At 34.2% G+C, this 27,540-nt stretch overlaps 1 protein-coding gene across 2 annotated transcripts; it reads left to right on the top strand.

Annotated features, from left to right (window-relative positions):
* The first annotated feature begins 361 nt into the window (after positions 1-361).
* LOC140749083 (clavesin-2) lies at positions 362-27,432 on the top strand. 2 transcript variants are annotated; one of them, XM_073082106.1, is made up of 6 exons: positions 362-994; positions 18,281-18,452; positions 18,586-18,680; positions 19,588-19,732; positions 22,624-22,817; positions 26,079-27,431. In XM_073082106.1, exons 2-6 carry the CDS (start codon positions 18,305-18,307, stop codon positions 26,376-26,378), a joined length of 882 nt encoding a protein of 293 aa, XP_072938207.1. In that variant the 5' UTR covers positions 362-994; positions 18,281-18,304; the 3' UTR covers positions 26,379-27,431. The 2 variants fall into 2 exon arrangements, with proteins under 2 accessions (XP_072938207.1, XP_072938208.1); XM_073082107.1 differs by lacking the exon at positions 362-994 and adding an exon at positions 15,652-15,688 and having other exon boundaries at positions 26,079-27,432.
* Positions 27,433-27,540: the final 108 nt, after the last annotated feature.

The raw sequence follows: 27,540 nt of genomic DNA, 5'->3' as shown, positions 1-27,540 counted from the left end.
CAGTTAACACAGAGGCCAATTAAGTAAACTAAAGATTTAATTATTATTAATGTTAAGTAAATAAATTTGTTAAATGAGTAGGTACTGAGAATCTTGATTGTATGAATCGGCGGACATTTTGTTATAACTGTTATAAGTGATATTGAGAATAATTTTTATTCTTAATTAATTTGTTAATTGAATGATTATTTATAAAGCTAAGATATTAATATTTCCTTGAAGAGGATTACTTGTTACTCTTTGACACTAAGACAAATCCCTTATTGGTATTAGCGGAGTGGCTTGCGCCGGAGCATACAATGACAGCTGCATTTATCAATTATCACGTGTGATGTCAGCTGTTGCCTCAAACTTCAGTGAAGCGTTAACGAGCAACCGAAACGAACGTGTGGCTTTGAACTTTGGCGATTGGCAAACATTGTCGCTAAAATTGGCAACTCGCAAATTCCTCACCAGATTACCATCTGTTGGTCTGATAAATTAACATAAATGGCAATTTTATTTTTCTAGTGTTGCATTAGTACTTTGTAATCGTTTACTCAATAGGATGTACCCAAGAATACGTGTTGTGGAGTCAATGCCAGAGTGACGAATGCGGAACATACCGCTGCGGTGTTCACTAGACACGATTAGACAAAGATTTTATAACGCCCGTGATGTTGTGCGAATCGCCGTGTAACAGCTGATGGATGTATTTTTTATTTACGTATTGCACAAAGTTACTAAAAGTGTTCAGTGATTTTATGCGGCAGTGTGAGCTTATTACGTTTTTGTCAGATTCATGTTAGTGTTTGAATATAAAGTCGTTTTTTTGTTCAAAGGTGTAACATTGTGAGTGTTTAAAACAAGTTTATGAGTTGTATATGGTTATCAATGTAAATTAGTCTTATTTTAACACAGACTATATCAGTTGGAGTTATAAAAGTGTTTGATATTTTGGCAATAGCTTGCACACATTTGTAGAAGTCAAGTGTCGATGACCGGAATTTTTAATGTAAGTGGGAGATTTTATTTCTATAATATTGTTTATTCTAATATGACACTGACTATAAAACTATTTCGTTAAAAACTATTTTAAAATAGAAAAATAAAATTAAAAATATTTTATTCATTATTACTTGATTTTTACCAGAACTCTTATTAAATTAATAATAGCACCTACCTATATAAATTATATTTTTTAAATTTAATACTTAGAAATATATGGTATTTTAAAAATGGTATTAAAAATATTTTCACATGAATGAAAGAAAAAGTCTTACTGCAAGTACATGAGAAAACAAATTAAATATTATATTTTAAAGACGTTGGAAGATTTTTGGCTTGACGTATTTTCAAAACAAGCTTGAGGAAAATTGGCTATAATATTTTTAAAGGTGTGAAATCTTAAATTTAGTCAAGTCACTCACATCGTCATCGACAAATAAGTCTGTTGAATTAAGACTGTTGAAGTAAGATGTTGAACATACGTCCACATAAAAAAGGTGGTTTAGAATGTCTCCTCACTTCACAAAACAGTTTTTATTTTATTTTTTTATTTTTATGCAATGGTCACTGCTGCCCATGGACATATGTGATTAACTCCTTATAGAACAGGGATTCTATAAGGAACCGATCATCCAGCGTTGTCACTCCCGAGATGGCTTAGATGGTCTCCTCATTAGTCGTTGTTTCCTCATTTAGTGTTGGCGTCCGCAATGCCGAAGGTTCTAGGTTCGATCCCATAGATAAGCTCATGATATGAAAATAAAAACTTCAAACACTTGCACTACTCTTATTAATATATCTTTTAGATGCGGGTATGTTTGTATTTGTATTAATGTGTCGTGTGTGGTTAGGGCTATATAAATATTATCGCTAATTATTCCTGAGGGAGACCTCGGCTCAGTGACAAACCTTTCGATTCGCTAAGCACCTATTCTTCCTAAAGACAAAATACCTACTTTAGAAAAAATAGGAAAATCTGTCTTCCTCGCAATTCTGATTCATATCAGAACGCAGCAGCACTACACTGATGATTGGTTTCCTCTTGCATAAACATAAGAATGGGTCGCTCTTAGCGCACCCATTGTGTTGGGACATCTAGACAACTGTAATATGATCGTTGCGTCATATTGATATGAAGCTGATGTTTATATGCTATAAACATGCTATAAATACTTTGACAGGCATTGTAAATGTCTATTACAAACAATACCTGGTAGCACTACCATGAGTTTACAAAAGTATTACTCGCTAGCGACTGCGTAAAATAAATGTATGAAAAATTGTACAGCGCCTCTGGTGGTTACTCGTAGAACTAAAATCCGTAGTGTGAGCCACTACGTAACTCGATACGTAAAAAACCTATCGAAATCACATCGCTAGCGAATGTCATTATGATCTATTGCCATACAAATTCGGTCCCATGAGTCATTAATTTGAGAGACGTTGTCAAGAAATACCGTAACGATAGTAGTTATGTTATTCACTAGCAAAATGACAATAGTTTTCTATTTACAATTTCTATAGTGGCGTTTCTATGCCAACTCATGGTAGTGCTACTGCTGGTACGGGCACGGTATAACATATACATATATATTTTTTTTTTTTTTTTTTTTTTTTTTTTTTTTTTTTTTTTTTTTTTTTTTTTTTCGGAGGGTAGGTGTCATTAAGTGAACACAAGTTTTTTGAGGTCTTAACATTTTAATACAATAAAAATAAGTTAACTTACAATTTAATGTCCTTGATATATCTGTGACATCCTCCCTACCAGCCAGCACTAATTCCACATTAAATCTCACTGTTACATCAAACTCACTGCAAAATACACAGAACTATGGACTCTCTACAAGGCTCACTAACTGCCATGTCAGAACTATTCACATGCAAAATGGACGAGTTCCAAAAGCAGCTGCAGCAAAGTTCCACCACACCATCCACAACAGCTCTTGCAACTGACTTTGCTTCTTTTCGACTCTTTGTGCTGTCTGCATTGGACACCGTGCAGAAGCAAATCGAATTTGTTGCTCGGCAACTGGAACGCTTGGATATGCGAAGCCGGCGCAAGATGGTACTCCTACACGGTGTACCGGAAGAAAAGGGAGAGGCTGCAACCACCATCGTGACGAATCTTCTTACCAGCAAGCTGAAGGTTCCTGATTTTTCTTCTAACAGTATAAGCAGGTGTCACCGCTTGGGACGTCCCTCAGAAAGCAGACCTAGACCCTTGCTAGTGAAGTTCAGGGAGGTCTCGATGAGGGACAAAGTCTGGTTTGCCAAAAGTAAACTGAAAGGCACAGGCTTTACACAATCGGAGTTCCTCACGAAGAGTCGCCACACTGTCTTCATGCGGGCTAGGCAGATCTTCGGCATCACCAAGTGCTGGACCCGTGATGGTGTTGTCCATGTGCTGGCTCCAGATGACTCACACCACCAGGTGGAATGCTTGGCGGAGCTAGATGCTATTCCCAGTAAGCCAGCGGCATCTTCATCGTCCGTGCAGCCTGCTCCAAGCGCGAGCAGAACCGACGGCAGGGATACTACTCGCACCAAGCGAATACAAAAGAATAAGTAAATGTCGCTAGCTTGTAAGTTCTTTTATGTACTCCTTTTATTCTATGTTCTTTTGGCTTCTTTTTTTACGTTTAATCTCTGTTGTGGTCTGTCTGTAGCGTTTTGGTGTTTTCATGTTTGTTTTGAGTCACTATAGCTGTATTTATATTTATATGTTAAATACGATAGACTTGGCGGTATTCATTTATAATTACTGTTTACCCTATTATTTGATTGTCTTTCTCATTTTTAATGTAAGTAATAGTTATTTACAGCACTCACTGACAATCACGTCAAAGTCAAATATCAACTTCATAGTGCATAGACAATCACCTTGTGTTACCAGACTATGTTCCGGTAAGACAAGTTAGTCGTACGACAAAGTTACTGATTATTGTTTAAATTTGTAATAATGCATATCTTTTTCTTTTAAATTGTTTAAATAATCTCGTATTGCTGTAGTGATTTTTATAATTTATTTTATTTTGTTATACTTCTATTTTTCTGTTAATTTTTAGTTCTTATGTCTTTTTTTTTTTTTTATTTTTCTTGTTACGCCTTGTGTCTGTGTTATTTCGGTGTATCATTTTATTTCTTCCAACATGCTGGCGGGTAGGAGTTAAAGTCACTAGTTTATATATATATATATATATATATTTATACTTAGTTTATGTAATTTATATTCTTGGTTAAATACTGGTTTATATATTGAATTACCATAATATGCAATTTGATGATAGTAACGAGCACAATTTATCCTTCTCTTCAGCCACAGATGGATTGAGTAGTAATGACAGTTTTGAAAGTATTCCTCCTTTAAACGTAACTCTAGATTCCCATTTCTCAGATGTACTGAAAAATTTTAACATAGTCCATATAAATGCACAGAGCATTCCAGCACATTACCCCGACATGTTGTCATCATTCGATAGCACACATATTCATGCTATTCTTATTTCGGAATCGTGGCTTAAGCCATGTCTCCCTTCCACGGCTTATTCTCTTCCTGGATTTCACCTAATTCGCAACGATCGCACTGCTCGGGGCGGTGGGGGAGTTGCAATCTATCTTCGTTCCCATATCCCCTTTTCGATTATAAGTATATCACCGCAGGACATTTCTGGGAACGAATCTGAACATCTCTTTCTGGAAGTTCATCTCTCTAATGCAAAACTACTTCTTGGCGTTTTTTACAGCCCGTCTCTTACCGTCGATTACTTTTCCTGCCTAGACAAACTGCTTGAAGATCATTGTCCACTTTTTGACCATACAATTATTATGGGTGATTTTAATACTTGTCTACTCAAGCAGGATGTCAGATCACACAAACTACAGTCCGTAGTTAATGCGGCTAATCTTAATATATTGCCACTAAGTGCAACACACTTTTTTCCAAATTGTGACCCATCTCTGCTCGATTTAATTATTGTATCATCACTGGATCATGTTGCAAAATATGGCCAGTGTGCTGCTGAAGGTTTTTCATATCACGACCTTCTCTATATGTCTTACAAAGTTCGTCCTCCTAAAGCTAAGTCAAAGATTCTCCTTCAGCGTAATTTCAGTGGAATGGATGTTGCAAAGCTTCGACATGATGCTGCTAATATTGATTGGGGAGTCATTGAGAGTGTAAGCACTGTTGACGAACAGGTGGCACTCTTTAACTCCTTGCTAGTACAACTTTATGACTTGCACGCCCCTGTTCGCCCAGTTCGCATACGACATCCACCAGCTCCTTGGCTCACAGACGACTTGAGGGCTTTAATAAATAAGAAAAATTCTGCCAAGTCGAGGTACAAGATAGATTCCAGCAGAAGTAATCTTGAGCGGTACAAATCCGCAAGAAATCGGTGCAATATGATGTGTAGAGATCTACAACGACGCCATATCCATAAGTCTGTTCAAAATGAGGACCCTAGTAGGGTCTGGAAATTTTTAAAAACTTTAGGAATTGGGAAATCACCAAAAAACTCTCTCCCACACAATCTCGACCTAAACGATTTAAATCGTCACTTTTCCGCCACGTCTTCCATTGATAGCGAAACAAAAGCAAAAACTTTAAATCAACTGTCACATTTTCCCAATCCAACTTCTCCTTTATTTTCGTTTAGTCAATTTTCGGATCGTGATATCGAGAAGGCAATACTCTCCATACCATCAAATGCGGTCGGCAGTGATTGCATTAGCCGGAAAATGATCATTCCTCTCCTTGACATACTTCTCCCTTCCATTACGTCCATTCTAAATAATTCCGTCCGTAAAAACTCCTTCCCTTCGACCTGGAAAGATGCCCACGTCATCCCTTTACCCAAAAAGTCCAATCCCTCCGACCTTGGCGATTTTAGACCCATATCTATACTTCCTTTCCTATCTAAAGTCCTTGAGCGCCTTATCCATCAACAGCTTAGTTCTTTTCTCTCCGCTAATGCTCTACTTAATCCTTTACAATCCGGTTTCCGTCCAGGTCATAGCACGGCTACTGCATTGCTAAAAATCACTGATGACATACGCATGGGGATGGAAAATCAACAGCTGACAGTGTTGACGCTGTTAGATTTCAGCAATGCCTTCAACGCTGTTGATTTCGATATCCTCTTGGGGGTCTTGCGTTCTCTCTACATATCTCCGACGGCTATTGACTGGTTTCATAGTTACTTGTACGGACGCCGGCAGCGGGTTCAAATTGATGACAAATTTTCCTACTGGTTGAATACTGTCGCCGGTGTACCACAAGGTGGCGTGTTGTCTCCTCTCCTATTTACTATTTTCATAAATTCTATTAGTCTTCATCTCACTTCTCTCTACCATCTATATGCAGATGATTTGCAAATCTACAATCATGCGTGCCTAAACAACTTACCCAACGCCATCAAGATTGCTAATGCTGATCTAGATTGCATCTTGACCTGGAGCAAAGCCTTTGGCTTAAAATTGAATGCTACTAAGTCTCAGGCAATCATTATAGGGAGTTCGCGACTGACCTCTAGGATTGATTGGCACAACTTACCACCAATTGTATTGGATGATGTGCATATTCCTTATAGTAATAAGGTAAAGAATCTGGGTATCTACATGGACCAACACCTTTCATGGATACCTCAGATCTCAGAGGTCAGTAGGAAACTCTTTGCTGCAGTGAGCTCACTACGAAGACTAAAAAATGTTTTACCCATTCCAACTAAAATTACGCTTGCACAGTCTCTCTTGCTACCAATACTTGACTATGCTGATGTGTGTTATCCGGACATTACCGAGGAGCAATTAAATAAGCTTGAGCGTCTCCAAAACTTATGTATACGGTTTATATTTGGCCTAAGAAAGTATGACCATGTTTCAGAATATCGTGCTAAGCTCAAGTGGCTCCCAATTCGCCTTCGCCGGAATGCTCACATTCTATCTCTTCTCTATTGCTTACTATTTAATCCAACTGCCCCTCCTTACCTTAAACAACGCTTCCAGTTTCTCCACTTGTCCCATGACCGATCCCTTCGCTCCTCAGAAAATCTTGCGCTCTATACTCCCTCTCACTCAACTTCCTTTTACAAAAAATCCTTCACTGTATCCGCTATCCGTCTTTGGAACTCCCTCCCTGTTTCTATTCGTTACTCCCAATCCTTATACTCCTTCAAAAATCTTGTCAAATCCCATTACCTTAAACTCTAACTGTTTTTCCTTCCTAAATTTGTGCTCTTGCTTTCAATCTTTTTAAACTGTGTTATCTTTGTTTTTAATTTTAATCTATAGTTTCTTCCCCTTTAGTTTATTATTTGTTTATAATTATATATAAATATCTATATTAAGTATGTTTATTATTTTATTATGGTTATCTTAAATTTACACTTGATTTTATGTATTAAGTCGTATTTACAATAATATTTATTTGCACCCTACCTATTCTTTTAATTCATCCCCTCTTTAACTCCTCACCCTAAGGTTGCCTGGAAGAAATCGCTGTGTTAGCGATAAGGCCGCCTTTTGTATCGTCCTAAATTGTATGTTTTTATTTTTGTTTACTATATTGGGTACAATAAAGAATATTATTATTATTATTATTATAACAATCATGACTTAGGTGTGAAGGCTTAAATAATAGTATGTCTGTGTACTTTTTAGAGACTCAGATCCTAAATTGTAGAGCCCTGGGAAGACACGCATGATGTTGATAAACGAATTATTAACTTTAAAGTTTTTAGGTTTAATTTTGCCTAATTACAGCAATGCTGCTGTAATCTGGTTTTAAGGGTGTGGTAAGGGAGACATACTTTTCCAAAGCGTTCCACCTTAGGTGTAGCGGCGCATCTGTGGTCGATCTCAGATAGGACATCTAAACTTATCTGGGATTGATTACAGATGTCCATGGGCGGCAGTAAAAAAAAAGGTGGAATGCTATTCTGCTACTCCTATATTATATAAAAAATATTATAAAATATATAGAAGTATGACATACAGTATATGGGCGTATAGGTATAAGGGCTCATTTAGGGCTCCGCTCTGTCCGAAAAGCTAAGTCTATGGCCCAATAATATTAAATATTTTAACTTCATATTTGTGATTTGTATAAATTAATACTTTAGTTTAAATTCAAGAAGTTTTTAAAGTAAACAAACGAGTTTTACTAATATTTCTTATAATTATAATTAGTAACAGTTGAATTGTGAGAACTGTCTTGCGTACTTGTAATTGTATGTTAAGTTTTACTGGGAACTTGCAAATTGCATTAGCCCGCTTACTTTGACTTAGTTTGAACTTGTTCGATTCCCTGAGAGCACTCGTAACCAAATTGATGCTACATTGTGTGCCATCTTAATGATATTTATCTATATATTGCCATCTCTTCTCTTAACAATGGAATATTGGAATAATGATTTCACCTGTTACCAAATTCGGCTACACTTATTTCTGCTTTATATCAGCAATGTAGCGTGTTGATTTTTTTTTCCTAACTGCGGAGAGTGAAGTTTTTGAGTATATGTAGGTATGTCTCGTTCTTTGTTAAGCCCATCAGTCCAAACGGCTTGACGGACTTAAATTGTGGAGTCGTTGAATTCTTAAGGCTAACAATTATTCTTAAGCAGTCAAGTTTTTGTTTTCATATTTTTATTAAGGAAATTGATGCAAAAAACAATGCAAGCATGGAGCTCCCTCGATTAATAACCATTGTGTGCATGGATGTAAGGGCCTAAATAAGATATGAGTCGTAACTGACGTCAATCACAAATGAGTGTTAAAAAGCGTCAAAAACACTCCTAACATAATACAATGAACCCTGTGAGATGTACACACTCACAGGCTTGTGGTTTTCATTCGTCATAAGTGAATCGAGCAAGAACATCAGAAGTTAGCTCTTGTATTTATTATCTGTGATATTCAGATTTTATTTATTTTATTTATTTATTTATTTACTTTATTATACCTTAACTAACACTGGTATAAAAGGCGGACTTAATGCTAGAAGCATTCTCTGCCAGTCTACCTTTAGGCTAAGCAGAAAACGTGCAAGGCGGTATTCAAATGTCTAGGAAGAGTATACGTATATAATTATATATGTAAGTATATACAATAACTATACAATCAATAGGTTACATAACAAACACACACATAATATAATATATATAATTATACATACAATAGGGTACACTATAAGAAAAATAGATAGATAATAATGAGATAAGGAAAATAGCGGGCACAGATTGGATAGAGAAAGGGAAAGATAGAGGAAAATGGGGACGTCTGGAGGAGGCCTATACCCGCAAAGGGGCTTTAACTTAATTATTTTATTTCTCGTTTTATTATTACTAAACTTTTATTATATGTATCTAGGTTAGGTTAAAGATAAATAAAAGGCTTATTATTATTATTATTATTATTATAAGAAAAATGATGAACCGAAAATTTTAGTCGCAGTGACTGTATCCATTCGCGGTTCTGTGATACATACTCTACCCAATTTCAAAAATAACTTAGTCCTATGGAACAGCTTCACTTACGCTAATGGAACATCCATTACCGTAAGTTGACATTTATTTATTTTTTTTTACGAAAAAATGTGTGTTATGGAGTTTCATTCACTGCATCTACTCCACAACGAAATAACTGTCGAGACGTTTAAACATGCACTTTGCATGAAATATTTTGTTTTTTGATAACATCTTTTCTAATTCTAACATTAAGAAACAAAACTTCGTTCGTTGGGTATGATATAATTCAAGTGTTACCGGAAATTGTAGTGGAAGTGGAATATTTTGAAGCTGTTTTGAAATAAAGCTAAAATTGCGTAAAACTGAAATAAAGTTAAAATTTTAATTGAAACAGCTACATAATCATAATCAACTCTATGTGATTATGTCGCTGCTACAAATAAAACAAAGAGTAATAGGTACTATAATTTAATTGAAATTTAAATAAAGTCATCTGTATTTCTTAGAAGTGACGGTTAATTAATATTAATTATGACGGATTTAACAGTGAAACAATTAAACTTTTAAATTTTAAGTTTGCATTATATTCTCACAATTAAGGACTAAAATATCTTATATAAGTCAGTAAGTATCCAGAATAACGGTTAATCTGATGACCTCAAAATGAGTAAAAGACCTACTTAACTATTCATTAAAAACTAATCAAGGGCCACTCCAACATTTTATAAATCGTGTCACGAACTACAAGTAGCCGTCAATATCAACCTGTGTCCATAAACATTCGTCTAATACCGTATACATTATATCTAGTAAAGATGGTTGTACGTACAAAACAGGTTTGTAAACATTTTGCATTTTACTAAGTTCACTTAGGCCTTATTCACGTTAGAGTTCAAAACGCTGCGTTTGTTTAGAAAATCACTCATATTATTTATTTGTTTTATTCTTACTTTGTCGCCGAGCGAACATATCGTCCCGTAGAGACTCAATACAAATAAGACCAAATTATTTAAAAATATAAAATATTTAAGATCGCTCATATTCATTCACTTAAATCATAAATCGCTGGGACTAAATCATAAATCGTTTTGAAAGAATTATTGACTTTGATTATATTTCACCAAATACCTAAGCCTTCAAATAATATTAAAAATTGATAAGATATTCATATTTATGCATATCTCGGATTGCGCTATCTAAAGATAATATGTATTAATTGATAGATACCTACTGTGTATGTTCGATCATGTATTTGAATAATAATATTTAGTGTAACATGTACGCATTGAAAATGCTCGTGTGAATAAGGCCTTACACGATCGCCGGCTGACCTTGACATCGTTGCTGGTCTAGCTCTATCAACTGCTCTAGACCGAGGGCAATCGCTGGTGAAAGGCATCTAGACTATTCTGCTTAGATATTTTTGACAGGACAGCTATGTATACAGTACCCTTACCATGAGTTTTTACGTTTTGACAAGTATGACTGTTTTGGTATTTGTTTACGTATAAAATTTGTCTACGTGTAAAAACTCCTGTTAAGGGTACTGTACCCTTACCATGAGTTTTTACGTTTTGACAAATATGACTGTTTCCAATCAGCGCCCCTAGCGGATTGTGTCAGAAGTTGGAATGTGAAGTATGGGCCAATACGTAAACAAATACCAAAACAGTCACATTTGCCAAAACGTAAAAACTCCTGGTAAGGGTACAGTAGGTACTCGTACGTGTTACGAGTATGTATGTTACCTACTGCGACTTATGTTTGTTTTGTTTTGTTAGGCGCCCAGAACCATAGAGCTGTTTCACGCTATTTTTCGTAGTCCAGATTTGCTCTTTATATGTATATCGAATGCCGATTTTCGCCCCAGTTGGATAGGTAGATGGCGATGGCGAAAACTATTTCAGATGATTAATATCATTATGTGGCCAGTACGTACGTAGAAATAATTTGTCTGATGAAAAATGTTAGTAGAACACCAGAAATAATAAAAAAAATATTTTGACTGTGTAAGACAAAATCTTACAAAATACTATTTGATTAATAATTATAATAATTTAATAACATTTTAAATTAAATATTCTTTTTGTGAAAATCTTTTTTTTTAAATTTTGCACAAAAAGTTGAACAGAGTGCAAAAAATTGCTTATTAAAATAATTTGTTACACAGACGATAAAACGTGTAGGTAGCTACGTTAAATAAATAGCTCTAGTTCCACTTCCTCTATTAACTCATAATTTGATTACCATATCATATAATTATATGGTAACTCTAACATATTAATTTTATTTTTTTAGATTTCGTACATTACTCATTCTTATCTGTCACTTATTATGAGTACTAACTCAAAATTTACGTGTAAGCTTAACTATATCATTTACATTTCTCTAAAAATCGGAATAATACAAAACCTGCTCAGCAGAGTAAAGTCACATTTCATCTACATATTATTATTTACTGCTATACAATATATTCTTACGGTAAATTTATTTTCGTAGATGAATCGTATTGGACGAAAACCTCAGTTTCTATTTTAACGGCACTTATATTCAGCAGGTACATAAAAATTCTTAATCTAATTCAAAATTTACTTACCGTAAAACTAGATTAAGATGGCGTAAAATAGAATATGTTTTCGGTAATGTCGAAATGAATAATCAGCTTATTCGCACAAAACCTTGAAACATTACCACGCGTCATGCCAATTTGAACAGTTAACGGTATATTGCGGTTTTGAATAGAAAAATTCGTTTGTATTACGTAGCTATTGCGTGGGTAACTGTACAAATAGTGAAACATAGCACCTTTGGCCGCTTCTTCATTGGGACGACAAGACACGGCAGAACACCGGCACCAAAGTTTACTGACCTAAGAATTACACCTGTATGTATGTAACAGAATCTTTGAACTCGATTTTTACCCACTTCAAAGGTCCGATTAATTTAAAATTTTGAACAATTATCAAGAACCGATGACAATAAATGATTTTAATAATTTTATCCCATTTTCCTCATCAGGATCGTCAGGAATTCGGATTAACGATTTTCCTTGAGCATTTTTAGCGTGGTTTTTAGTTTTTAAACTATAAGTATTATAGTTTGTAGTGTGTAACGTATTTATTTATATTAAATATATCGTAAAAAGGCCATGCCTATTTCGCCTCCTACGGTGCCACGTGCCTAACGTCTCTAGATATAAAATTAAATTTTTACAACCGCGTAAAAGTGGTGTTTTCAACAGAACACTGGAATAGTGTTGATGGGATAAGGTGACTGAATTGACATTAAGTTTGTGTTTATATAATATGCTGCCATGTAATAATATTTAGTATATGGTTAGGCATGCCTTCAAATTAGCATTTCAAACTTAAACATTTTCAAATTATTTTCGCAATATACTTCCGTATAATTACATAGGCATATTTTACTAATGTGTTATAATAAAGTTATGTTCGTTTTCATGTAATGTTTTTAATATAAATTAATAAAGTCAGTTGGTAATTTTAACTCAATTATCAGGTATAAAATTGAACCTTAAACTCCTTTGTTAGTGTAACAAGTCTCTAAATCAACTCTATCTAGCGGGTCTTACAATGCCAGCTTACATGCGTTCGTTAAATTTTGATACCTCATTAATTATCTCCAGCCCTAGTACCCTAGTCGGTACCCAGGTGCGATGTCATATTCAAGGATCGACTTATTAACAAAGGAGGCTTGCGTCACTCGTCTGTGTAAGGTATACATTTAATTATAGTTTACAAGCCACTTACATTGTTGTTACTTTGTTGCCTGATGTATGGCGGCGAGTTTATATACATCTTAAGGCGAAAACATACTTCATTGTGCACAAAAATAAAAATGACGTAAAATAGAACTTAATAACATACAAAAAGCTGTCTTATCGCCACGGTGGCAATCTCGCCCAAACAACTTTAGTTAAAGAAAAATAGGTGTAAAAATATTGGTATATGATGCATTAATCTAAATTATAATTCAATACTACATTGCATACATCATAATGTTTTCCAAGTTGTTTGGAGTCCATTAGTCCACTCATGGTCAGCATCTAACATGACCTTAATCCATGCCAATTCGAGAAATATATTTAATAAATAGGTACTTATGACTTTTGTGCATCATTTATTAATGAAGTTATCCTTAAAATCTTTCGCAATGAAGAGCCAATGCATAATGTGATATCTACTAAACTCATAACGTTACCAATATGTTGATACAACCTTCGAAAATTTAAATTACTTAACCGATTTTTTACCTGTATATATACCTACTATAATAGGTAACAATAATATAGTAATAATAATAGTTTGGTAAGTCTTGTAATAATAGTTTGGTAAGTATTTTGTAATAGGTAATAATAATAGTTTAATAAGTCTTGTAATAATATTCACATATTATTGCAAAACTTACCAAAGTTAATGTATCCTTTACCAAAGTTTTACAAATAGTTTTCACCAACTACGGTTGTCTGAGAGATCGCCGTTGTAGTGATAACACCGTCTTCTTGTATGTGGTTTATATTATGTTTTTTTTCTTCTATTTTGTATTTTTTTTATTTTTGAGCACAATGAAGTATATTTATTTACCTTCATTCATCAACCTTACTTCTACTTCCATTTACTTAATATGTTCTTTTGTTCATAGTAATAGTTCTGACGTCATCATAAATCTATTAATATCACGATATATTAATGGCATGTAACATTAAGTTCAATTATTATTTCCAATTAAAATTAAATAGTTTTAGCATATGTCATTTATTTAGTGTCATTAATTATTATATTACCTCATTTAAATAATATGAAAATAAATGTTATTTATAGGTCTTAAGAAATATATTTACAAACATATTAAACTGAATAATTTTAGTATGTTACTTTAAAAAAATACCCTTTACATATACACAATTACAATACAAAATATCAAAACCTACTTAAATTAAGCGCAGGTATTACCGGTATCGTACGTAACGCCCCAGGCGCGGTGTCCCTGTAGTTCCGGGACCAGAATAGGGCTACGGTATCCCCTGCCTGTCGTAAGAGGCGACTAAAAGGGACTTTCGGGGTTACGGGCGGCAAGAGTGGGAGCTCGAACCGCCCGGCTAGCGACCCCGGGAAGGACGACGGTATGTGTGGTCGCATTCCGTCGTATACACCAGACGGTGTGGTGACACAAAGTCACCTGGGCGGAGCCCGACGGGGCAGTGCGCTGAGAGGACTCTGGTCGCGTTCCTTTGGAGATCCCGGAGTCCTCTACGCAGCGCCGAGGACGGCCACCGGGGGGGGTTTTAGTGCGGTAAAAGTCCCACATAACCCCGTGTCGCTCCCAAGGCACCGGGTACCTTTTGAAGGTTTCCCCCTCGAAAAGAAAAAAAAAAAAAAAGGTATTACCGGTATTGTCCCGGTAGTTCCGGGACTAGAATAGGGCTACGGTAGCCCCTGCCAGTCGTAAGAGGCGACTAAATGCTTTTGGGGGTTGCGGGCGACAAGAGTGGGAGCTCGAACTGTCCGGCTAGGGACCCCGGGAAGGACGGCGGTATGTGTGGTCGCATTCCATCGTATACACCAGTCGGTGTGGCGAGCGCCAAGCTCACCTGGGCGGAACCCGACGGGGCACCGCGCTAAGAGGACTCCGGTTGCGTTCCGTTGGAAATCCTGGAGTCCTTTACGCAGCGCCGAGGACGGCCACCGGGGGGGTTTTAGTGCGGTAAGAGTCCCACATAACTCTGTGTCGCTTCCACGGCACCATACAAGATATGCAAGATTTTAGATAAATCTACTCATATTACAATACATAGTCATATTACAATTTCACAGTTTAGTAGTGTGTTAAATGTTGATATTGGTGCCAACACTGCGAAGTGCCCGTGGGGGTCGACCCGTCCGGCCTATATTTAGGGTTGCCAGTACCAAATGCTATACTTACTAAAATATTTTGGAAAAAAAATAGTAGGAACATACATGTTCTCATACTTATCTTTCACCGACATTCATGCACCGATTTCACGCGTCACGACATCTGAATTATCGATTAAAATGTATAACATTTTAATACAATTGACTGCATTTATTTGTAGTCATAATACTATATATTAGCCGCACAGTACAGGTGGCAGCCCTACCTACAAGTGGCCTCATAATATGCGATATCATGATATCAGTTGACCCGCTCGAGGCACGAGGTGACCCTGTGCTCGTCGGTCGCATAGCCTCCGTTCCGTGAGTTTAACAGCTTCATTTATTATACAGCTATAATTCGACTTGTTCCGTTTGCATTGAAATAAGTAAAAAGTTTTATACCTACAGCATGTACTAGCAGCAGCCCGCGGCTTCGAACGCCTAGACTATAAAATCAAATACAAATTTTCAACGTGTTTGATTTTCAAAGAAATTCCTAATCCCTAGTGTACTCGGTTAGGCTTAGAACACAAAAAAATTATTCCTTAGTGGATGCCATAAAATGTAATTTAATTCTCAATTTCATGGTTTTAGCTTCTGCAGTGCAACAACATGAGGTTTACGTCTCTTAAGACTGTTGTCACCTAAAAAAAGGAATAGAACTTGAAACCCCTTTTCATTATCTAAGCCCTTACCCTCCAGTAAAACCTGTCATAATATTTTCCATGGTTGATTAAAAATTCAATAAAATTAGCTCGCTCCAGACATTCAAACAAGTGCTTTTCATCGGTTCAAAATGTCAAATTTTTATCTTTCATTAATTTTATGAATTATTTTGTAACTGTGTTGAACTTTTATTGTACTTGACTTTTGTACTCCCTGGAATTTATGAATATTAATTACTTTAGTGGAAGCTCGAAATATACTATTCGAGGTGACCTTTAGTAATATTTATGGTATTTCGCAAAATTTTATATTTCCACCTACCTACCTACTTACTTGTAGAGTACATAGTACGAAGTACTTATTGACGTAAATCTTTATATATATATTTCTTATGTGCGTGTGTATGTCACTGAACGACTGGACTGATTTTGATGAAATATGTTGTGTGTGTTCAAAGGGACTTGAGAATGGTTTAGATTCACAATTTAGTCTGTAGGAAAAGGTATTTTTTAATTAATTTTTATTTCGTAAGTAGTTACAGAATTGGAAACTATGCATTTGATCAAGTGATGATCTTTAGCAAAGTTGTTGTCCAAGAGCGCACGAGGGTTTGGGAGTTGGTAAGACCAATTTTCGACAGATGGCACCACTGTCATTACAGTGCAGGTACAAATTTTCCGTTTTATGTATGTCATATTATTTCTTTAAAATGCGGGCGAAGCCGCGGGCACCACTTGTTTATTATATGAACTTAAACAATGTACTTGTACATATGTCTCGTATACGCGTACTTAGATTTTTAAATAAACATATTACGATTCTCCTGATAGCGTTTTAATCAGCAATAGTGGCAAAATACTTGATAAAAATGAGTGTGCTAATTTAATAATAAATAACATATTGTTCGATATTTATTTCGAGTAATTTGTCAATTTTTTTTTGTTAATTGTACAAGCGTTACTCAACTTTTAAAGTTTTTATAATTTCGTTTCCTAGAGAGTTCTTCAAATTGTAAAGTTTTTTTTTGCCATGAAATTTTTAATTTTACCTATGGTTCTAAAACTATTTCCATTTTATAAAGGTAACGTGTACTCTTATGTTTTAAATGTTCTTCGCTTCCCTTATAGTCGTTTTAACTATTGTTCCTATAATGACGTGTTGTGACATATAATTACGTATGACAATTTAACATAATCTAAGAATCTCGATCTGCACCGGCTAATTACCCAAAAATAATTAAAAAATATTATCGTAATAATCAACATTCATAAAATTAATAATATAGAATTAAAATTCTTACCGTTAAGAATTTTATGTATGAAATGAAAATCAAAATAATTATCTATCGTAATTAAAAATATAGTAATATATATACTGTGTAGTTCTAAAACATAATTTTAAGTAAGTATTACGATGAAGGTTAGATAAATAATATGTACATATAAATTTAATGTAATAACTGATTTAATTTATGATGAGACTTCCTTATTAAGACAGAAGGTAATTAAGGATTGTGTTAATAAACTTTATTAATTTGAATCTCAAGCCAAAAGAGATAAGACTATACATTAAATAGAAATTAAACTTGCACGTGTATGAGAGAGTGAACAGAGCAGGAAATTTTGGGAATGTTAAGAAAGTTTAGTTATTAGTGATGGCCTAGTGGTAGGAACGCGGTTTTTTCTAAATACCCACACCCAACGGTGGGGTTGCCCATGATGATGATGAAAATTTTTATGTAATTTTAAATTTACTATTTTTTCGTCTTTTAAAATGGCACTGTTATATTTGTTTTAGCATTTAATAGCCTACAATAATGCAACCAAGATACTGAGTTGTACTTTGTGCTTTGTACTGAAGAACGCAATTAATATGACTTGATTTATGTATACGTAATTATATTTGCATATTAAGTTAAATTGGTAGTATTAGACACGGTTCAATATCTTAATCCAAAAGCTATATCAGTCTTTCTTCAAAGGTTCAACTTATAATGTCTTATGACAGAATATTTCACATCTAATAAAGATTAAATTGATATAAACTACCTAATCTCTAAATTAGGGCATACAAGTGAAATTAATATTAACTATTTACTTTAATAATAACGAAAGTACTTAAAGTAATAATAAAATAACTTCATAAAACATAAAACTAGCATAATTTAATGTTTTATTTATCTGTACGTTAGGTAGTCTACGAAAAGGTTAGTTAACTAAGATTAAAAATATTTCCATTTTGTTTCAGGACTGACTTTACCAGGAGAACATAATGTATGAATGTTTCTTGGAGATAGCGTACGAGGCGGAGTTAAATACGGAAGAGGATCCGGAATTGTCGAAACTCGCTCAGGAACAATGCAACGAGGATCTTCATACCAGAGCGTCAGTTATCAGAGAGCTAAGGGAAATGATATACGGTATGTGGAAGAAATTTCTTATTCTTTTTTCTTATCTTTTTGTTTGAAACTGACCATTATTTTAAAACTTTTTGTTTACAAAATACACAAAGTGTTTCGTGCAAAAAAAAAACAGTGATACTTTTTCTTTCAGAACGTGACGAATGCAGGCCCCATCGGACAGACGACGAGTTCCTTCTGCGATTTCTTCGGTCTAGAGACTTCGTCGTACCAAGGGCACATAAACTGGTTAGGCACTTTCACATTCATGCTTTTATTTCTTATTCAGAACATTTCACCTTTGTTTCTTTGATGGTATATTCAATGAGATAAGTAGGTATTACAGCTTAAAGGAAATATCAAAAGGAAAACCTCTCTATTGTGGTTCTCAGAATTTTATGACGATGATCATAGGTAGGTAGGTATCTTGTGTCGTTTATAACTACAAAAATACCGGTATATCAACAATGCGAAACGTTAGAACTATTCAAATTTGAATTTTAATCATATTGCGTTTTTTATTTTGAATTAGATGTTTGACAAGGTTGCCGTCATGACGAGAGGTCATAAGCCAACAATTAAATTTCGGAATAAAAATATTCCGAAATTTAATTATATATTGTATATTAATAAATTATGCTTCGTCATGCTTGTCGTGCATGACAAAGCAATTTAACCATGCATTGTTTTACATAGTTAGGGTGTTAAAATATCCACCATGACGTTTATTTCTTACATCTTATAACAACTGTGTTATGCGCTGTTGTGCTGTGATTTGAAGGGTGTGGCAAGGGAGATATACTCAACGTTACAACTTAGGGCACAGGGCTAGCAACGCACCTCTAACCAATCACAGCTAGGAATATAATCGTATCTGAGGTACGGCAATGATCACTTGCCATCAAGTGAATTCTAAGGCAGTTTGTTTCTTTCATATTATAAGAGCATTAGCGGTGGTGCCTCCGGAGTTGAACCACAAAGGCATTAACCTTAGAATCTTACATTAACCTTAAAACCTTATGATACCTATTTATTAACCGATTCCGTGTGGATGTGGCACAACTGTGGTGCCATCCGCACGGAATCGGTTAAACGTGATGCCACACGCTTTTACTATACAATTTAATATCGTTGTCTTATAGTAATGATTTTTCAGGTAGTACGCTACTGTAACTTTCGGGAAGAGTATCCGGAGCTGTACAAGGGCGTGGACCTGTGGAGCCTCACTAAAGTGAAAAACGTTTTTGAGGGTTCTATGTATGACCGACCAGATGTTGGAAGATTATCTATATTCAGGTTTGGTGAGTAATATAGATACTCTACTTTCAATATTCCTATAAATAATAAGATAAATCTTTGATTTCCATATTGAAAAGCTCCAATTGGTCTAAATTAATTTAATAGCTCTATCACCAATTAAATGTAGAAAATAATTTTATTAACACTTCTTTAACGCTGAATGAAAATATAGTGCGGCCCTCTTCGGACGGCTGTAAGTAATCGTGATGGTCTTACAGCCTATATCCATTTCTTTCTGAGTGAGATATGACCTAATAGTAGGAAAGTAATGAGTTGTCGAGACGATACACGAAAGCTTATAAAAAAGTGTGTATATGGGTGCACGACAGAAATTATACGTTTTGGCGGTAAAAAAAAATAAAAACGTCACGTAACGTAACGTATAACGTGACTTATGTAACGTATGTTATACCTGAATAATTAAATTTTGTCTTATTAACTTGCAAACCAAATCAAATTAAATTTTCTTTATTGTCAAAAATAGCTACCTAACAATAGCTCTTAATTAAAAACAATCTTTTCTATTTTCCGGTCACAATAGTTAGTATTTACCTAAATCTCACCAATCTTATAAATCATGGTGACCATTTTTTAAATCTATCGGATTTGTAAAAATAATCTTGTTTCAATTTCCCTAAAGAACTCCAAAATATAGTTACAATAGGTACACAAATAGCTGTGCAAATAAACCCGATTTATATCTTAGTAAATGAGAAAAATTATTTTCTTTCTGATGAACAAAAACTAATTACGTTTTCAGTTGAATAGGGCAACGTTTTCTTTATGAAAAACAAAGCCCAACGGTATTTTATTAGTATTACCGGTTTAAAGTATAAAATTTTTAACAAAAAATATTTCAATTCAATATATTTAGTTGGATAACGATGTAAACAGCGTGTCTAATATGAGCGCCGACTTCAGAAATATGTACTAAACCAACATTGATTTCAATTATTTTTTACTTTGTAGTGACATAGAAGTCGGTTGTATTTTTTGTTAAAAAAATTTTTTCACCCTTTTTAGTGATGACATACTAACATTTATATGAATACAATATAAAATTGCAAAAACGTGATCATGAATGAAGGTAAGGTCTGAATTTACATTTATTGGAACCACACGCTCGCAGGGCGCTACCGCGCCCTGCTCGCTTAGTTTTATATTATCTTATATGTTCCAACCTAACCTAACTAAATAGTCAATGATGAACTGACTTTCCAATTCCATTCGAACCTACACCAAATATCTTCAAACACAACTCAATTATTCCCATCGGTTAAGGAGTTACATATTTTGTTTCCGAGCCACATTATCAGACCCTTAAATAGTCAATGATGAACTGGCTTTGCAATTTCATTAGAACCTACACCAAATATCTTCAAACACAACTCAATTATTCCCATCGGTTGAGGAGTTACATATTTTGACTCCGAGCCACATTATCAGACCCTTAAATATTCAATGATGAACTGGCTTTGTAATTTCATTAGAACCTACTCCAAATATCTTTAAACACAACTCAATTATTCCCATCGGTTGAGGAGTTACATATTTTGACTCCGAGCCACATTATCAGACCCTTAAATAGTTAATGATAAACTGGTTTTGCAATTTCATTAGAACCTACACCAAATATCGTCAAACATAACTTAATTATACCCATCGGTTGAGGAGTTACATATTTTGTCTCCAGAACCCACTCTGATCCTTATCATATTTAAATGGGACCAACTTGTAGCAATTGTCCACACACGAAATTAAAGGCATTAAAATAGGTTCATAAACGGCGAAGTTATGGCTGTTATATTTACATGGGTGGAGGAGTGCCCCTCATTTTCTCCAGAACCCATCGATGGATTCTAACCATATTTAAATGGGACCAATTTCCAGCTCGTCCCTACACAATAAAAAAGAATTATTAAAATCGGTCCACTAACGGCGGAGTAATTCGTGTACATACATAAAAAAAAAAAAGATACCGGCCGAATTGATAACCACCTCCTTTTTGAAGTCGGTTGAAAACAAAATATAATTGCTTTGAAATTAAGTAGCATTATACAAACCGTATTCTATTTACATCTTACAAAATTGTGATAAAATAACTTCGCAACAATTTGCGATCTTCTTTAATTAATATACGTGCCTACTCGTATTATTTATAATAATATTATTATTACACATTTAAAATAACACTTTTTACACCCGTGTCTATTTGGTTAATGCCAAAGACATTGGATATAGGTACATATGATAACTACAAATACAAGAAAGGTAATTGGTATGGTGACAACTGTGTTACATCGGTTGGCCCACGACTAGTATGTTATTTACTATGTTTATGTTATGATTTTATAAATATGTAGTATGTAATAAAAATGATAAGTGAGCATCAACATATTCGCCATATGGACTTGTGAGTACATTTCGTCAAGCAGTTATAGCCTCATTAGGCTTTGAACCATTGTTCAAAAACTCGGTCTCTTATTTGGGGAGTCATTTATCTGGGGAGTCCGAAGTTGAACTCCAAATTTTTCAAAGTTACGTGCGTATAAGAAATTAATTATCACTTGCTTAGACGAATGAATGTTAAAAAACATATAAATATTATTAAGGGTATCTGAAGTTTACCAATTCTACTTGGTGTAAAAGTAGTGATAGCCTAGTGGATAAGAAACTCGGCCTCTCGATCGAGGGGTCTGGTTCAAATCCCAGGCACGGACTTCTGATTTTTCAAAGTTATGTGCGTATTATAAATTAATTATCACTTGCTAAACGGTGAAGGGAAACATCGTGAAGAAACCTGCATACCTGAGAAATTATTAAAAAAAATGGGTTGATGATGATGATGATGATGATGACTTGGTGTAAAACAAGTATCGCTCATTTTTCTCAGGTGTGTGGGATCCTAGCGAGTTCTCCGTTGAAGACTTGGTGCGGACCGGAGTGATGATGTCGGAGATTGGCATCAGGCAGCCGAAGATACAGGTCCTGGGCTGCACCGTCATCGTGGACCTGGAGGGACTCACTCTCCGGCAGGTCGCCACACTGACGCCCACTGTCGCCTACCAGATCGTCAATATAATGGGGGTATGTGGTAGAATTATTTTTGATGTGAAACATCTATAGCCGCACGTAAAAAAGATTTCTGGCGTGGCGACGATTACCTTTAACTACATAGACAAATGTTCTATAAGGGACAGAGCTATTAGAACAATGTGATAAAAAAAGACAACTAGTGTTTGACCTTGCGTTTCAAGTGTACGCAAACGTAAATATTGACCATGGAATATAGTGACCAATGATTACTTCAGTCAAAACGGGACATCGATTTTTTTATGTCAAATACTTTTTACTTGAAAAAATATAGTTAGAAATAATAAAAAACACGCTTTTATGATAAAATTAACTAAAAAGTACAAAATAATTTTCAATCTAGGAATCATTTAAGGAAAAGTAAATAGTATAATTGTGCAAAAAATGTGGGGCGCTTTATGAAAACTGATAAATGGAGCACCCCATGTTTTTTTCACAATTATAATATTTACTGTTACTTAATTGACAATGGCAACGGTTCATTTCGGAGACAACGGCACGAAGCATCGAAAAAAGGGACTGTCCCGTTAAAAACGGGACGTATGGACGTATATTTCTCATTGATACTCATGCTTGTCAAAGACAATGAAATAATGGAACAGAAGGTAAAAAATGTCCAGAACTGTCGATAATAGTTTTAGTACATCGTTTACGTAGAAATGTTATAGTACAGTTTAACTAAATAAATTATTATTATATAAATATATAATTTGATGAAAGAATGTATCTATACAGATGTATCGACTGGTTTAAAATATACGATTTAAAAATTGTTTATATTTATTATCGTATATTAGTAAAGATTACTCACTCCTAACAAGAAAATGTACCCAGTTTTGAGAATTGAAATAGTTGCGTAAAAAAGTTTTGCCACGTCTCCGTGCTAAAATGTCCCTAAAATATTTGAAATAATTATTTATCTATTATGTAAATTACGCAGTATTAGTTATTTATTTGTAAATTTTCTCTAAAAATGTTTTTATTTGTCAAGAATTAAAAAAAAACTTACTAATAAGCCGTTTGTGGCTTCATTCAATTTCAAGGCGGCGAAGTATCTTTACTAATTTATGTTTATTATTTTCAGTTTTATTTTACACACGACCATTAATTGCAAAGTTGTGTACATTTTATAAATGTACTAGCTGACCCAGCAAACATTGTGTTGCCATATAAATAAAAAAAATGTTAAGGGTGAACAACCCTTATCACTTAAGAGATATGCAAAATAGATAGATAGTAGCCAATTCTCAGACTTACTGAATATGCATATAAATTTTGATGAAAATCAGTAAGAGCGTTTCGCAGGAGTACAGTAACTAACATCGTGACATGCGAATTTTATATAATCTTACCGTGGTCTTTTTGAGGATTAATTTCTGGCTATACAAAGATTGTTTATTAAATTATGTTTAGGTTAATTTATTCAATTAAAGAAATTTTAAAATACCGTATACTATCCTATATAAATTTTATGGTAATATTTTTTATTATTTACCACAGATATCGAAGAAAATTTAGAGATTAGGATACAGAATTTCCCATATATCGATTTTATTTTATTAAAATAAACTATAAAAAGTTATATTTTGACTAAAACACACTAATATAAAAATTAAGCAGTGGGATCTTAAACTATAACATACACGTATGAACATCGTGAGCTTCAATAAAATGTCACTTCTGTTCTGTTGATCTATGGTCATAGATCAATGAAAATTTTTTCATTGATTTATGACAGTTCAATTCAATCAATGAAAGTTTTTGTCAATGAAAGTGATAAAGACGCAAAATGCATGGTCATGCATTTTGCGTCTTTATCACTTTCATTGACAAAAACATACTTTGTCTCTTTCTGGTTACTCATGTAATCATGGCGGATCGAACACGAAAAATAAACAAAATTTAATAATTTCTCTTCATTTACGTGTGATAGGTGATTCCATGAATCTTGTTTCTTTTTCGAGCATAATTTTTGCATTTATGCATTGCACAAGAAGGCATTTTGAGGCTTAAAATTCAAAATAATGACGTTTAACGTGTTCAGTGACATTCGTGTGTATTACTACGCCGCGCGAGAGCGACTGGAGTCGTTTTAACTCGTTTTACACCACTTGACGTATTTTGTATGTTTTAAGTATTGCCCGCTTATTTTTCTGATAATAAAATGTCTGACCGTGATAATTTAGAGAGTGAAAGTGATCAGCCTTCTGCAAAGAAAGCAAAATCACACTATGACACACCATCAAGTCATCAGTAAGTTAATTATTTTTTTATAATTAAAGTATGCATTTATCTGTGCATTAAGCACGCGTATATTTGGTGTGTTTTGAGCGCCAGCAAATGTAAAATCTACTATCTTGGTAGATTAAAATTCACATAAAAATCATTGCATACAATGTTTTTAAATTATTAATTAATTTTAATGTCATTCTTCTCAGAGAATAAATTTATTAAGACTGACAGAATTGTATTTCAAAATCAGCTGATGGCGTGCAGCGCACGAAAGTTTTTTCTTATTTGTTATAAATATGAACATTAAAAAATTAATGTTTTTTTCTGCATATTACCTACTTTTACAAAATAATGTCGATGTTTCACATCTGCCAGGCGTCCCGTGACGGCTCACATTTTTTTTTTAAATTATGAAGTACCTATAGTTCATTTACATCTACTGGAAGAGGAGCAGTAGCCAGGAATAACACCACTATTACTCTTTTCGTAGGTTCAATGTTGTAGGAGAAATACAAGAGATGCCATCTAAAAGACGAGAATTACATTTTTTCTGTGAATTTATATTCATCCAACGTTCACCAAGGCACGCAAGAATAATTTAGTGTTTAATTTTCATTTCGTAACTCGGAAGAAATTAATATCCGGCCGCTAAAAAGTAATATTGGTGACGAAAACCTTCATAGAATTTTCGTTAGATTTTTATAAGCCGTTACATTTAATATCTTTTTTCGTCTTCTTTTAATTATGTTTAAGTACGGATACTTTATAATAGAATACTATAAAATATTAATCAACAAAATATATTGATTCCCTTCAAAAGTTTTGTTTGAAGTTAAACTTGAAGTTTAAACCGAAAAGCCGCCGTCAACAGGTAACGGCGGTGGACGAAAGTTTGCAAGGGACACTGGAGATAGTCGGCGACACCTATCATCGCCCACTGTCGCTCGTCTGTCACCTTCCTTATTGTATTAAAAAAATTTTTGAAACACTGGCCTTTAATAATTTCGACGTTTTTTATTTCAGGTTTCAGCGCCAGGGCGTCTCAGGTCTTGCCACATCATAAACTACTCCTGGATCCTGAACACATTCATCTATCTATTTAAGCGGTTTATTCCCCAGCGGTCCTGGGACAGAATACATTTCCACGGGTACGACCTTAAGTCTCTTCACAAACAAATAGATCCGCAATGCCTGCCTGCGAGGTACGGTGGCACGTGTCGGAACCACGTGACTATTGGTGATTGGTTGGAGAAGATTAAGAAATACAGGGATGAAAGGTTCGACAAGGAAATGAAAGCGTTAGGATACATTGTTAAGGAATAAGTCTTACCAGGAGTTTTTACGTTTCAACAAATATGACTGTTTTGGTATTTGTTTGCGTATTTTTACTGTAAGATTTTTAAATAAATATTTCATTAATTTTGCAGTATGTTATAAGGTAACATTTTGTAATTTATAAAAGTAAGAAGACGAAGTCATTGCAATTTGTATAAATTTAATAAATTGCTGTACAAGAATATATACTCGTACTTTGGGCTGTGTACCTACTTGTAATTTATATCTCGTAATTTCGGTTGTGAAGTAAAACTGAATTATTTTTATTAAAATATATTTTTCGAAGGAGCGACGTGTGGGAATTTCTAGAATCATTTATCCAAATTGCAAGCGATATACAAAGTGATGGATTTCGAGATGTAGATTTCTTGGCTAGTATTATGATAAGGTGTTTATAACAGACGAAAAAAGTTAAAAAAGAAACATGAATTTTGAATCCTTTGTCGAACACTAATAACTGATACCTATACCAGATTTTAATTATTTGATTCTGATTTTTAAGAAATACCTAATTTCAAGTGTCAATTAATTGAAAATATAAAATGAAAGTGAATCAACTATATTATTCTCCAACATTAACAAAAATATGATCATAAGCGCATTTTGAGGTTATTTATTAAAAGTAAATTACAAACTCTTCATAATTATAAGTCTTTGAAGGTGGTAGAACACTTTCTGGTTCGACGGTACCACCGCCACACCTATTTCTACCTAATAACAGCAGTGTTAGGCGCTGCTGTGTTCCGGTTTGAGTAGTTGAGTAGTCACTTACCATCAGGTGGACTGTACGCTAGTCTGCTACTCTTATATTATAAAAAAATATAAATCTAAAAAAGCGGAGCGTAAATCGGTAAAACCAAATGAATTATATTTTGTATACATATTTGTAAGTTATATTTTGTAACAAAATAGAAACATTACGTTGTACTTAAGATTATAATTATTTTATTTATCGTGGTATCGATCAAATTGTTGAAGAAAATGAATGTGATATATTTGTATATTTTTACAAAATAAAATTTTGATGGTCTAAGGATTTTTTAAATCTTGTTTTTTATTCTAAAATTATACTTATTATAAGTATCAGGCAACAAAAAAAACATGAAGTCCAACTGATGGGAAAGAGCTACTGCCGCCCATGGACTTTTTA

The sequence above is a fragment of the Epargyreus clarus genome, unplaced genomic scaffold (genome assembly GCF_041222505.1).
Source record: "Epargyreus clarus isolate Ecla_fem2 unplaced genomic scaffold, WU_Ecla_fem_2.2 ptg000017l, whole genome shotgun sequence".
Classification (NCBI taxonomy): Eukaryota; Metazoa; Arthropoda; class Insecta; order Lepidoptera; family Hesperiidae; genus Epargyreus; species Epargyreus clarus.
This window is presented reverse-complemented; position numbering and strand designations above follow the sequence as displayed.

Coding starts and splice junctions, on each gene's coding strand:
- LOC140749083 (XM_073082107.1), top strand. CDS start 18,305: ATGTATGAATGTTTCTTGGAGATAGCGTACGAGGCGGAGTTAAATACG. Junction 18,681..19,587: donor TACCAAGGGCACATAAACTG/GTTAGGCACTTT, acceptor ATGATTTTTCAG/GTAGTACGCTACTGTAACTT. Junction 19,733..22,623: donor ATTATCTATATTCAGGTTTG/GTGAGTAATATA, acceptor CATTTTTCTCAG/GTGTGTGGGATCCTAGCGAG.